The 13760-nt window shown below is 44.0% G+C and overlaps 1 protein-coding gene across 1 annotated transcript in view; it reads right to left on the reverse strand.

Moving 5' to 3' along the window:
• Xpnpep1 (X-prolyl aminopeptidase 1) overlaps positions 1–13760 on the reverse strand; it is a 57395-nt gene that overhangs the window by 30435 nt on the left and 13200 nt on the right. The window contains exon 3 of the mRNA XM_008841754.3: positions 10442–10566. Coding sequence (XP_008839976.1) covers positions 10442–10566 — 125 coding nt within the window. The remainder of the gene's footprint in view (positions 1–10441; positions 10567–13760) is intronic.

Here is a 13760-nt window from a genome sequence, read left to right on the forward strand (position 1 = left end):
GTGGCTATAGTGGGGAGACCCTGTTTCAAAAAGACCAAAAAAAAAAAGAAAAACTGTAAATAACTTGCCCATTGACAGGCTGACTGTGGGTCAAGATCAAAGGCTAGCCTCTACTTCCATCCAAAGCTTCTTCTCCGTACACTATCAGCAGGTTTTGTCCAAGTCAAAGGACCCAGCAAAGTAAAGAATGTTAAACCAAGCATGGTGGCACACACCTGTAATCTCAGCACTCAAGAGGCTGAGGCAGGGGAATTTTAAGTCTAGGACTAGCCAGGGCTACATGGCAAGACCCTAGAGGGAGGTAGAGAACTTATGCTGGCCAAAGCCCAAGGTATTTTGAAACAATTAATACAATTTAGGAAAAAGGGTACCACTCTTGCTGTGACTGCCCCTCTCACCAAAGCAGCTGCAATCATGGGCAGGAGTCTCCAGGGAGATGCTCCAAAGACCAGCTAAGAGCTCTAGGCCACACCTCCTCCAGCCCAGGTCCAGCTGTATGGCCCACATAAAGCTTCAGCACTTCTCTCAGCCTCAGTTCCTCATCTCTAAAATGTGTCATTTCCAACTGTTAACACATCACAGTATGTAAAGCAGAAAGAACAGTTACTAGACCTAAGGAAGCAGGAGGAAATGGCCATCAGTATCATTTATGAACTGCAGAATCCTTGTTTATTAACCCAGTGACTATTGGGGGAGAGGTTGAGCCTAGTGGCACTCAGCTGCTCAGCTGAGGAAGAGGATCTTAAGTTCAAGGCCTGACTGAGCAACTTAATAAGACTACCTCAAAATAAGTAAAATTTTTTTGGTATTTTTTGAGTCAAGATCTCCCTGTAGCTCCAGCTGGCCAGAAACTATGTAGACCAGGCTGGCCTCAAACTCACAGAGATCTGCCTGCCTGCCTCCCAAGCGCTGGGACTAAAGGTGCATGCCACCCATGCCCATCAAAGAAGTAATTCTTAAAGAGAAAAAAGGAGCTGAAGAAGAAAAAGGCAACAATGAACAAAGAGGAAGCTCATCTCTCTGCTAGGACTACTGGGAATGACGGTTACAGTAACATTTAAGAAACCTGACAGTGGTTTATGTACACAAAGAGTGATTTCATCTGGAGAATACATCTGAAGGACAAGAACAAGGCTAACAGAAGTAACTCATCTTCTCAGGGAGGATGCACTGACAACACAGCTCCCCAGACTTGGCCATTCTACCCATGACAGAGTGAGCACACCAAGTGCTGCTGTCCCCAGATCTCTCCCATACAGGTCTGCAAGGAGTCCAAGCCTGGGGGGGGGGGGGGGGGGGGGGACAGGAGACCACAGGGTTTTCCTAGCCCCCAACCAGAAACACAGGGGAAAGATTTCTCCAGCAGATGGACTTGCTTAGCTCAGGACCCAGACAAGGTCTGGGGCAAGAACCAGACATGACCTAAGTGGTCAACATGCCAGAAAGATTGCTGAGCAGGACTGGCGGCAGCCTCACCTCCACACTGACTGGCTAAGCGAGACCAGACAAGTACTGGGTCCCAGCCTGTGCTTCTCCCCAGTCACGAAGCTGGCACAGCCCAGGGACATTCTTCCCAGAGCACACTAAGGAAAAAGGCACAAAGAAACAGACATAACTGTCAGCTTTTCCTCTGAAATTTCTCACTCCTGTGTGTCTCATAATGGAACTCGGGCCAAGTCTTCATTGTCTCCACCTGGTCACTGCCCTGTAATTTACTCCACACACACTGGAAGCAAGTATTTCAAACACACACACACACACACACACACACACACACACACACACAAAAAAAAAACCCTCCTTAAGACTCTCTAATGGCTTCCTATCATGTTTAAGATTAAATCCAAATCTTGACCCAGTTCCCAATTCACCACTTGATCAGGCCCTGATGTCCTCTGATAGCTCTCTCAATCGCCTCTCTCCTCTCTTTTCTTTTCTCCTCCTCCTCCTCCTCTTCCTTCTCCTCCTCCTCCTCTTCTCCCCCCATCTGCTGGCTTCTCGCATCACTACATTTCAGATCGAATGTCACTTCCACATCGAGACCAACCTGAACTACCCAAACAACAGACACCCATGCAGTCACTTTGAACTCTATATAGAACACTTACCAGATTTTTCTCTCCTTAGTGAACATTTTACATTTTTGTTGTATTACTCCTTCACCCCTCCCTAGAAAGAAAGTCCCATGAGGTCAGAGTGGTCACTAACACCCCTGTGTATAACAGCACAGATACCATGCAGTGGGTCCCCAACCAACATTTACAGAAAAATGAACAAGCAGCAGGAGAAACTAACCTTTCTCCCTCTGCCCAGGGAACCTTAGCCGTCTCTATGAAAATGGAGGAAGGGACCATAATCCAGGGGACAAAGGTCCCCATGGGAGCTGAAACCAAGGAAGCAGATCCTCCTGAAGCCTCCCGTAGAAACATGGCTCTGCTGGCCCACCACAGACCTGGGACCTGTAGAGCGGTGGGGGAATACGGTTGTGCTGTTTGAAGCACCCAGTTTGTAGAGACTTGCCATAGAGGTAACAGGAAGCTAGAAACAGGAAAAAGATCTGAAGGGATTTATTATAACTGAGTCTTCAAACTCAACTGCCTTGGAGCACAGGCAGGAGGCCAAACCAGTCAGGCAGGACAAGGAATGTCTTTTCTACAAAGAGAACTGCTCTTACTCAGCTGGGGTGCAGGCCACACGATGCCAGCCCTCAATATTTCAGAAAAGCTGGAAATACATGTGTTCATGAGAAACAACCCAATTTTCAAATGTTGACTTCTAAGTCAAACAATATAAATAAAACACCCAAACAAAGCACATCTATAAACTACAAAAAGAATTTTAGTCATCTCTCAAAATCTAGCTCAAATACCCCTCTAGCACAGAGCTTCCCTCCCCACAACAGCCTTCGGAGGTGTCCCCCCATGATGGTAACAAATAACACTGGGTGAGGTATTTGCTTGTATTCCCTTCCTCTAATTTCTACTCCCACAGCAGGTCTACAAGTAACCATCCTCCCCAGCTACACATGGAAAAACAAAACAGAAGCTCACAGAAGTCAATTACTTACTTCCCTCCACCCAGAGTACCACCACTATAAATGACAGAGCCAAGATCTGCAACTCAGGCTGGACTCTTAAAAACCCCCATCCTTGCTATGCTGCCAAGCAACATCCTAAATTTGAACACTACGTATCACACATCCAGTACAAATGGACTATAAACTCTGAAGGAACAAGGAATACCAAGTACTCCCGATTCAACCTTCATCAACCACACAAATGACATCTCCTATAATCAGGAGCCAAAGCCTAGCTCTCAGCTTACTAACTGGATAAACATTGGGCTTAGTTTGCTCATCTGTGAAATGGGGAGAAGATGATACCTACACTGGAAGGTTGGGTGTGGCATAAAACAGTAAGCTCAGGCTCAGCACTAATGAAGTGCAGTACTCCTCTACATCTGGCAGTAAGCCAGGCTCTGTAAGGACCCTAATAAAGTACCTTCTCAGAGCAGATAATCTGGCCAGCAACAGAAGACAGGCATTCCATGAAACATGAGCTGTAACAAACAGCCACATAAAGTATGCCAAATATGAAGTAAAAACAAGCTATATTTTCAAGGTTGCTCAGATCTGCCTTAAATCCATCAGGCCACACTCAGAGGTTTACCCTGGGATACCATGAACAGGTGAAAAGAAACAAGAGAACAATCCAGAAGAGGGGAAAGATGTGAGAAGGCCAGAAGCAAGAAGCAAAAGGTCAGGAGGGATGGGGGCTGGGGTGGAGAGGGGGGGGGTGCCTGTCAGTCAATTAGCCTGACAACAGCATGAGGAACTCCCAGGAGCAGCAGAGAGTTCTGGAAACAGTCTGAAGACATGGTCAGAGGCCCCAAAATTCACACTGAAAGGCTTGCATTCTTCTCTGCAAGTTCTAGAAAGACAGTAAGGCTGTGGTAACTAGTGCTAAGAAGGGTTGTCATGGGGCTGCATGAACAGGGCAAAGACAACCTATGGCTGAAAGCCAAGACAAGCGTGACTAAAGTTATTACATGTGGGGAGCATCTTCCCCCTCCCTGACCCTCCACTCCTATAAGCCATGTGTCTGACACATGCGTCACACACATTAAGTTCTCAGCAAATCTGAAACTGAATGGTTGGATGTCCAGACACAGAATATACCAGAGGGTAAACTGAATGAAGACTTAAGTTCCTCACACCCAAACACTAAAGGAGTTAATGCCTAAGCTTTGGTGTTTCTCTCCTAAATGGAACCAAGTCAAAGTAAGTGAGGAAAACATATCACTCCCCAAAGATTAACATTCCTGCCTTAGTGTATAAGGGTCACTAGACAGTGGCTGCCCAGCTAGGACTTTCATTTCCCAGACTTCATTGCTATTGGGCAGGGTCATGTGATTAGACTTTCCACTAGAATGTGGATGGACAGGGAATGTCTGGGTTGTGACAGTAAAAATAAGGATGTTCTCTCCATACACTTTCTCCTTTTGCCCATTGGAAAGGTGGTACCACAGGTGGAAGGAGCGGGGATCACTTTTTCCTCCAAGTGGAGGCAAGTCTTTTGTCAAGCAGGAACACCCACACCATACTACAGGATCAAGACTGAAGACTTCACAGAACCAAGCCCATAACACCACCACAGACATCACTCTAATGACCTAATGGTTAAAAACCAATATCCTATCCCAAGAGAATTTTTAAGAAACAAAACACAACAGGAAGCTGACTTCAGAAGGAATGGAGAAAGATCCAAAGAGTTTACAAAAATCTGATTCACACCTTCCAAAAGGAAGAACCACACACAGCAGACTCACACTGGCAAAATAACCCTGATGAAACGTGACCCTTTGACTAAGGCAAGACCAAGGGTGGGAATGAGACCTTTCAGACAGGAAGGATAAGGAATTGGGAATTAGGGTTTCTAAAAATGTGTCAACACAGCTCTGGGCACCAGTCAATGATTATCATGGCTGTGGACTGGAGATGCCCAAGAACCCCAGTATCTGAATAGCACATGAGGGCACCCAGAGTGCTAAATTCCCATGGACCACAATCCTTGTTCTGGATTAAAAAGAAGAACCCAATAGAGAGGTGGAAGACAGAGACAGACAGACCACCACAGTGCCAAATCCTTGCATAATCTGTATCTTGGGGTCCGACTGTTTCCTCTTGGGCAAGAAACAGTATGTGGGTGTATTTGTGTTTTAGAAAGTACACAAAGGATAGAATTCAAGATTCCCCTTTACTTCCAATGTCCTCCCTTCTCCAACCCTAGGAGAAATTCCATCAACCTTGAATCAAGCCAAAATGAAAAAATTAAGAGCAAAAGTCACAGAGCACAGAGCCTCTCTATGGCACTGTGCAGGTCACACACAAAGCATCCCTCCTCCCTGTTCTCAAAAGTCCCGGCAAGGACTCAGAGCCCCACTTATGAGAGTTACCTCAACAATGTACCTCCTCCCCAGGAACCAGAACAAGGAATCCATTTCTCTGGGGTGACACCACCAGTCATTCAGGGGTCCCACACTTCCCAATACTCTGCCACCTGCCTGCATAAAATACATCCTGATGCTTTTCCCAATCTTTGTTCTCTTCACTGATCCTAAGACCAATGCCCAAATTCACACCCTCTTGACCCAAACTCTGGGATCCTACATTGATCCTCCAAACTCTGGGATCCTACATTGATCCTACATTGGCCTATGAACAAGTTTCCCACTTCCCAGGGTCTCCCCTCTGCCATCCATACTCAATACTGTCCCTACTGGCCATGTCATTTTCTTACTCCAAGAATCTTACTGAGGCCCTACTAAGAAAAACCTAAACTCAGCCAGGTACTTGGGAGGTGGAGGCAGGAGGATCAAGAATTCAAGGCCATCCTTTACTAGACAGCAACCTTGAGGCCAGCCTGAGCTACAAAAGTGTCTCAAAAAACAAAAACCTAAACTCCTGACTATGGGGAAAGTCACCCATGAACAGGGACAGGTGACTGATGAGTGGTCTTGGCCTAAACTTGCTCATAGTAAATCTTTTGTCTGTCAGTCTGTCTGTCTGTCCCATTCTCTGTACCTTTCCACTCCTTCCTTCTCCCTCTTCCTCTCTCCATGCATCCAAATTCTACCTGCCCACAATCTAATTAAATGCACTTCCTCTGTGAAGGTTTCCTTAATCCTACCAGCTTAAAACAATCCCTCTCACCTAGAATACAGTCACACTTCACGTAAACTTATGCCAGCAGCTGTCAGCCACGCCTGGCTGCTGAGCACTTTAAAAGTAGCTAATATAACTGAAAATTAAGGGGTTTTTATTTTATTTAACATTACTTAAGTTCAATATAATTTTAAAACCCATATTCAAGAGTCAACTCTTAGAAAACTTCTAATTATGCTCAGAACAACTTGGGTATGTGAGTCTGCTTTTTCAACTATAAATTTAATGAAATGTAAATACATGTCAAATACTGAAAATTATATATATTCAAATTTAGGTTTTTTGTAAATATAAAATACCATATTTGAATATTTCATATAAAAAGGAATATAAAGTGCTATAGTTTTTATACTGATATGTTACAGTGATAATACTTTGGCTCCACTGGGTAAATAATTCATTAAATATTTCACTATCTCATTGTAATATGGCTACAAGAAGATTTAAAATTACACATGCCTCACATATTCCTCCCGGACAGTGCTGGTTACATCCTTTCCTATGACATTCGGCAGTTTCTGTGTTCACATTTTTTATTGTGGCTCATCTACTTTTTACTCTAAGGGGAATAGCTTTGCTTTTTTAACAGTACTCACAAGAAGAGGAGCCCATATAATGAGACTTCTTAGGTGACAGGCACACTTTGCACTATAAACTCACTTCCTGAGAACAGTCCTGAGCTATACACTCTCACTATGCCATTTCTGCAGATAAACAGAGGCTGAGAGTCTGATGACTTGGCAGCTAATAAGTGGCAAATCTGGCACTTGAGCACTTGCACCCAGGTAGTCCCTTGGGCCCCTATGTTAGCCACCTGCCTCTGCATATGCCCAGTATCTGGTCCTAAACAAATAACATATAACCGTCCCTACAAATTCAGGACAGGCAGTTAAGTCACAGCAACAGAAATGCCACTTAAAGATGGAAAAAGAACAGGAGCAGAAGGGTGGTAAAGGCACAGAGACAGCAAGAGTTCAGGAACACAGCTGGGTGTGGTACTGTAGCCCTGTAATCCTAGAATTTAGGAGGATAATCCAAGAGGATCAAGGATCAAGAGTTCAAGGCCAGCCAGGACTACCTAGTAAGACCCAAAAGGGAAAAAAAGAGTCGGAATACACATTTGTAAAGTCTAAAGAGTGACTTCTGCAACAAGTGACAACTAGTATCATGGGGGCCTCATTTACTGTGCTTTCAGAATGTTGCTAGAAAACATTCACCTGGGACATCAGCCTCAGCCTCCTACTCATGGAGGGGAAAGCATCTTGTTCTGATAGTCCAGGATCCTTAGCAGGAGCTGAAGGGCTAAGGCGGCCTGCAACAGCCCCTGTCCTTTGGCCAGCCTCACTGTCATCCCAAAGGGTATATTAGGCCACACCTAAAGTCAGAGGCAAGAAAAAACATTTAAAATTCAATCATGGTATGGGGGAGTGAAAAAAAAAAAAAAAGCTTTGTGATTTAAAAAAAAAAATTCTCAGGAACAGCACTCAAGAATAAGAATATTAAGACAAACTTGGCTTTGGCTACAAGAATGTTCCCTACCCATAAACACACAGATAGAACAGATTGTAGCCTATCCCTGGGCTAAAGAAACAGAACCCAAATACAGAGATTACAAGGCTGCATGCACACCCTGGGCCAGATGCCTTCAACTTTCAATCGGCGCTGCACTGCAGGTCAAGTCTTTCTGCAGGACTAGGCCTCCCTTGGAGGTAAAGGTTCACAAAGTGGAGACATTAGGAGGGAGAGGAGAATGGGGAGCAAGGAAGGAGAAAAGGAAAAAGGAAGGAGAGAGAGAGAGCAAGAGAAAGAGGAAGGGAGGGAGATAAATCCTTGAGTTATCAGCTTCCGTCATATGCATAGAAACCTTGAGGACATAGTGCTAGGTAAAGTCACAAAGGGCAAATATGATTCCAATTACAAAAGCATCTAAAGCAGTCAAACTCTTAGATACAATGCCAGTTACCAGGAGCAAGGAGGAGGGAGAGGAGGAAGGTCTCCTCTAATGGGTACAGTATTTCTGCTATTCAAGATGAAAAAGTTCTAGAAATCTGTTGCATAACACGTGTGCATACTGCTAACATTAGAGTACTGCACATTCTAAAATGATTATGATGATAAATTCCGTGTAATATGCTTTTTACCATAGCTCGTTTCACTGTTTAGACCGCTGAATATATATTTTGTAGACTATCTTACAAAATAACAAGAGTACTTTAGAACACAGCTTAGCAAAAGAGGTCTTATCAAAGTAGTCAGAGCAGACATCTTTCAGAATCTTTGCTCAGTTCTTAGTTACACCTGCCACACCCTCCATCATGATAAACCCCAAATACTTGTTTGTTCCATGATGACAAAGGGAGGGAAGGAGGGAGGAAGGGAGGGGGAAGGGAGGGGGAGAAGGAGGGGCTGACCAAGGGGTTTACAGTAATCAAGTTCTCACTTGGGACTCTGGATCTGGGACTGAGGTTCAAGCTAAGTCTAGAAGTATCTTGAAAGTAAGAGATAAAGAGATTAGAATATAGGAGTTGTCAGGTTTACACTACCTGCCCTGTAATCTGCTCTTATAGCCAAGAAAAAAAGTGATGTACAGTACGAGCTAGAAACCCTTCCCTCCCTCCCCTCCAGCTCTTCCTCAGAGCCAGTTCATCCCTTTCCAGCAAAACTCCAAAAGGTACCAGAGAGCTCAGCATTGCCAATTCTTCAACTGCAGGTGGCAGAAACTGCCTTGAGGCACCTTGAACAGTAAGTATGCTTTTCAATTTCTGCCACCTACAGGTAAGAATCCTACAACCCAGCCTCATCTGCTGCTATTGCTTTTTACTTCCCTGGGCTCTTGCCAGGGAAGCCAACCACACACAGTCTCTGCACTGCTTCCTGCTTCTCTACTTTTGTCCTATTAATCCTCTTACCCAGAACTCCTCTCCTCCACCACCTCACTTGTTCATCCAAATTCTACCCATCCTTCAAATTCTAGGTCAGGTGCCCTCTTTCTCACAGATCCCACCATCATCTTCCTCTCCCACCCTCAAACTTCCATAGTCCCTTTCAAAATGTCTTCACAACAGTTACCATATTCTGACATGTAACAGATACAGGTGTTATATGTAGATGTTGGGTGTGTGTGTGTGTGTGTGTGTGTGTGTGTGTGTGTGTGTGTGTGTGTCTTTGAGTATACACATGTGCATGTGGGTACCCTTGGAGACCAGAAGAGGGCATAAGATCCTCTGGTGCTGGAGTAACAGGCAGTTATGAGCTACCTGACATGGGTGCTAGGAACAAAATTCTAGTCCTCTATAAGACTAGCAAGTGTTTTTAACCACTGAGCCATCTCTCCAGCCTCCTAAGAGTATACAACTTAACCCTACTACTAAACTAATTGATTCTTGAGGACAGAAACAATTCTCATCTTGGTATGAGGCACAACAGCTAAGGTAGTGCCTAGCACATAAACCAAAGGCTGGAAAAAAATATACAGATGTCTCTATGGAAGAAAAAACTATGCATATTGTTTCTTCTCTCACTTAACCATAACCACAGTGAGGGCGGGAATCCACCTTATCAATTCATCTTTGTAGCCCTTCAGTAACATGTCCACAGGTGAGCACTCATATACCTCTTGACAACTTCAGAGTGAGCCCTAGGATCCCTTCAACCTCCTGCCCTCCAGTCCCACCATATAAGGTCTCAGACTCCCCAGCCCCAACTCTCCCCAGTCTGGAGAGCTGGTGTTCTCAGGGGCGAAGGGCACTAGCTGAGCTGTTTCACCAAAACTGGTGATGGGGTGGCAGTTTTCAGTATCAAGCCTAACTGCTCAAGTAGAGCTCCGTGATGACTTTGTACCTGATCCTCTGGCCATATCAGAGGCTGGGCCATCTGCATTGGCAGAAGAAAGGCAGTGAATACAATTCCGATGAGGTCGATGTGTGGCAGAAGAAATGGGATCAAGTTTATCAACAATGGGAAGATCCAAATCTGTGTCCTTTAATTTGTATTGATTCTTTCATAGTTTATTCAAAACTGACTAATTTAACTGGAACAAGATAGCAAGAGCCAAATCTACAGGCATTCAGTGAGGCTCTATCAGAATTTCTGCATGAAGCCCCAGAAGACATGTTTACTTATGGGTTGACAGAATTCTGTAAGCGTGTTAGAGCTGAGGAAAGACTAAAAAGAAAGAAGGCTGACGAGCTCCATCATCAGTCCATCTTCATTTGATACCTGGTGGGCGTCTCCTGATGGGATGATATAGGCCTGGATTGGTTCTGTCACGTACTCAGAGTTCCTCATGGCTTGTCTCAGCTGCCGAAGCAGCTCCGATGTCACCTTTGGAGCCATTCTGCTGTCTGCAACAACAGGAGAGTTTGTTCCAAAACCAGCCTGGCCCCGGCAACTCAATGACCAGTAGTTCACAAAGCCTTGGAGAAGTGCATTCCACATCCTGCCCATCCCCAGTTGCAGCTTCAAACTGACCACCCCACTGCTGAATCAAGCCCAAATCGCCCAGACACACTCATGTTTACGTTTTTTTTTTACTTTTTTTAAAATTTTATTTTTATTTTATGTGTACGCATGTATTGCCTGCATGCAGGTACGTGCAACCATGTTGCGCGATATACGCAGAGGTCAGAAGAGGCTGTCGGATCCCCTGGGACTGGAGTTACAGACAGTTGTTAGCTGCCATGTGGGTGCTGGGATTTGAACCCAGGTCTTCTGCAAAAACAACCAGTGTTCTTAACCACTGAGCCTCTCTCCAGCCCCATGTTTACATTTCTTAAACATTATTTCCAGCCATTTAGGTAGCAAGAAAATTCTGGCCACTAAGACTCATTCCCAGGCTGATTATCTCTTTCACTCCTAGGACATTGTCCTAAGGAGATAACTAATAGGTATACAAAAATATAGGTGTCAAGATTTGTTTATAGTTGTAAAAGAAATGGGGAAAATACATTATTCGTTTAATAAACTATAATGACTACAACATAGTACACTGATCAACCACTAAAAATTATATAGACCTAGGAAAATATTATATAGGTGTATATGTGAAATGTATATTGGAAAGATATCTAGGCCAGGTGGGTGATTAGAAACAACATGTGTAGACTGTTCTTGTTTATTTAAAATTGTATATGCCTACATGCAGAGAGAAGTTTCTGGAAGTGGTTACTTTTGTGTAAGTAAATTTGGAATGATCATTATTGTCTTCTGGTGTTTTTCTGCTTAAGTTTAACTACTTTAAAAGAAATACATCTTATGAACACTTCTGCTAACTAGTCAACCACAGATTGGGAGTAGAAAGCTCAGTCTACCAGGAATCAAGTTTTCTCCTGTAGGAAATACTTGCTAGCAACTAGGTCCAAGAAGGAAAAAGGGGGTGAGGGTCTCAGTCCTCTGTGGTTTCCTATCTAAAATATGGCGGGATGGATTAGACTCAAAGTCTCAAACTGAACCACAAAAAGTCCCAGGGTCACAGAGGAGCTTATCTGTCCAATAAAATCAGAACTACAGTCACCAGCTCTACAAAAATCAAAATATGAACAGAAAAATAAAGGTCATTAAAAAACAAACATCATAGAGAAATCAAGATAGAATTGAGCCGGACCCTTCTTCCCTGCTGCCTGGCTTTCATAGTCCCCAAGGTACTTGGCAGGCGAATGGAGGAGAATCATCAGCAGTTTACCCAGCAGTAAATCCTGAAGCTATGGTAACAACCTCCCAGGCAAGATGTACCCACTGATGGTATGACTGTTATGGGGGTAACAATACTTTCTGATTATTGGATTTGAAGTCTGCTGTACAGGAAGGGTCTCAAGCCTGGCTCTGTAAACCTAATCAAGAGCCTATAGCTGAGGAAACTAAAAACCCTAGGGGGAACGTACTATGATTTTGCTAAATGGTTATCATATCAAATTGCCTTTAAAATATACAGGTCTTATTGCAGCTGGTGGTAGTTTATGCAGAAACCCACAACTAGACAAACCCACAACTAGCCAAAGTGTCAGAAATAAGTGATGGTGGGGTGCTCCACCATAAATGGGACATCTATGTCACCCCCTCCAAGGTTGAGGGGATTATCACAGGGAACCTCAAGTAATTGCCTAGATCAGACTGGTTGCTAATTGATGTAAGAGGGCTGAGCCCACTCTGGGCAATGCATCCCTAGGAATGGGTCTGTGCTATATAAGAGAGCTGACAGACAAGAGAGGGAGAAAGCAAGTTTCTCCACTATTCCTGCTTATGTTCCTGCCCTGACTTCCCTCAATGATGGATTATGACTTAGAAGTGTAAGCTGAAATAAACCCTTTCTTCTCAAGTTGATTTTTATCTTGGTTTTTATTTCAGCAACAGAAAAGTCAACTAGAAAATAGCCCTTGGCTTTCTGAGACAGGATCACATACTACAGTCCAGGCTAAGCTAGAACTCACCATGTAATTCAGACTGTCCCCCAGGTTCACAATCCTCCCACTTTGGCCTCTCAAGTTCTGGGTTTATAGGTACACCAACCTTGTCCAACTTATACAAAATATTTTCACTGCCCCTCCCCAAAATCTTCTATGCTCAACCTATCCATCCCTCCCTCTCCCTCAACCCCTGGCAACAAGTGATCTCTCTTACTCTCTCCATAGCTTTATCTATTCCAGAATGTCATATAGCTGGAATCACACAGTACCACTCCTTTCTGATTTTCTTCTTGCACTTAGTAATATGAAGTTAAGAGTCCTCCAAGTCTTGATATTCCATTTCAATTTAGTGCTGAATAATATTCCAATAACTGATGTACTATAGTTTGTTTATTCATTCACCTACAGACAGACATTTAGGTTGTTTCAAAGTTTTGGTATTTATGAACAAAGTTGCCATAAACATTCATGTGCAAGTCTTTTGTGTAGACATAACATTTCAACTCATTTAGGTAAATACCAAGGAGTATGACAGCTAAACCACATGGTAAGTTTATTAGCTCTGTGAGAAACTGTCAAACTGCTTTCCAAAGGGGCTGTATGAACAACAATGGTGTACCTACTTCCCTCCACGTCACCCACCACTCTTCTGCCTTCTTATCCTTCAAGCTCATCACACTGGGGGTTGTTCTTGGTCAAATGTAGCCACTTCTTCAAAGTACAACCAACAGGATACAGTAAGGAGCAGTGGCAGCAGCAGTCAGTGTCAAGATGACAACATCAGGCAATGAAGTCATGGGCTTAGAGAAGCAGAAACAACTCAGCAGACTAACACTGGGGCGAGTACAGAGGTAAGACAACTGAACAGACTAGGAAAGTGACTGGATGGATGAAGAGTTACTGAAGAACCAAACCAGCACAATATACACCTTAGCCACTGAGGTGGAAACAGTAGAAAAGCCAGCAAATCCTTCCTAAAACAAAGACCTCTAGATAGGCTGACTAGATTCACCAGATGGACAAGTAGTGGGGAATGGCTGGGGGTGCCAACAACACAGCAGACAGTAGCAGGGATATTAGAGTATAAGGACACTAGTGGGGGAAGGGAGGCTATGGGAGGGTGCCATCTGGGAAGT

The sequence above is a fragment of the Nannospalax galili genome, unplaced genomic scaffold (genome assembly GCF_000622305.1).
Source record: "Nannospalax galili isolate Female #2095 unplaced genomic scaffold, S.galili_v1.0 scaffold601, whole genome shotgun sequence".
Taxonomy (NCBI): domain Eukaryota; kingdom Metazoa; phylum Chordata; class Mammalia; order Rodentia; family Spalacidae; genus Nannospalax; species Nannospalax galili.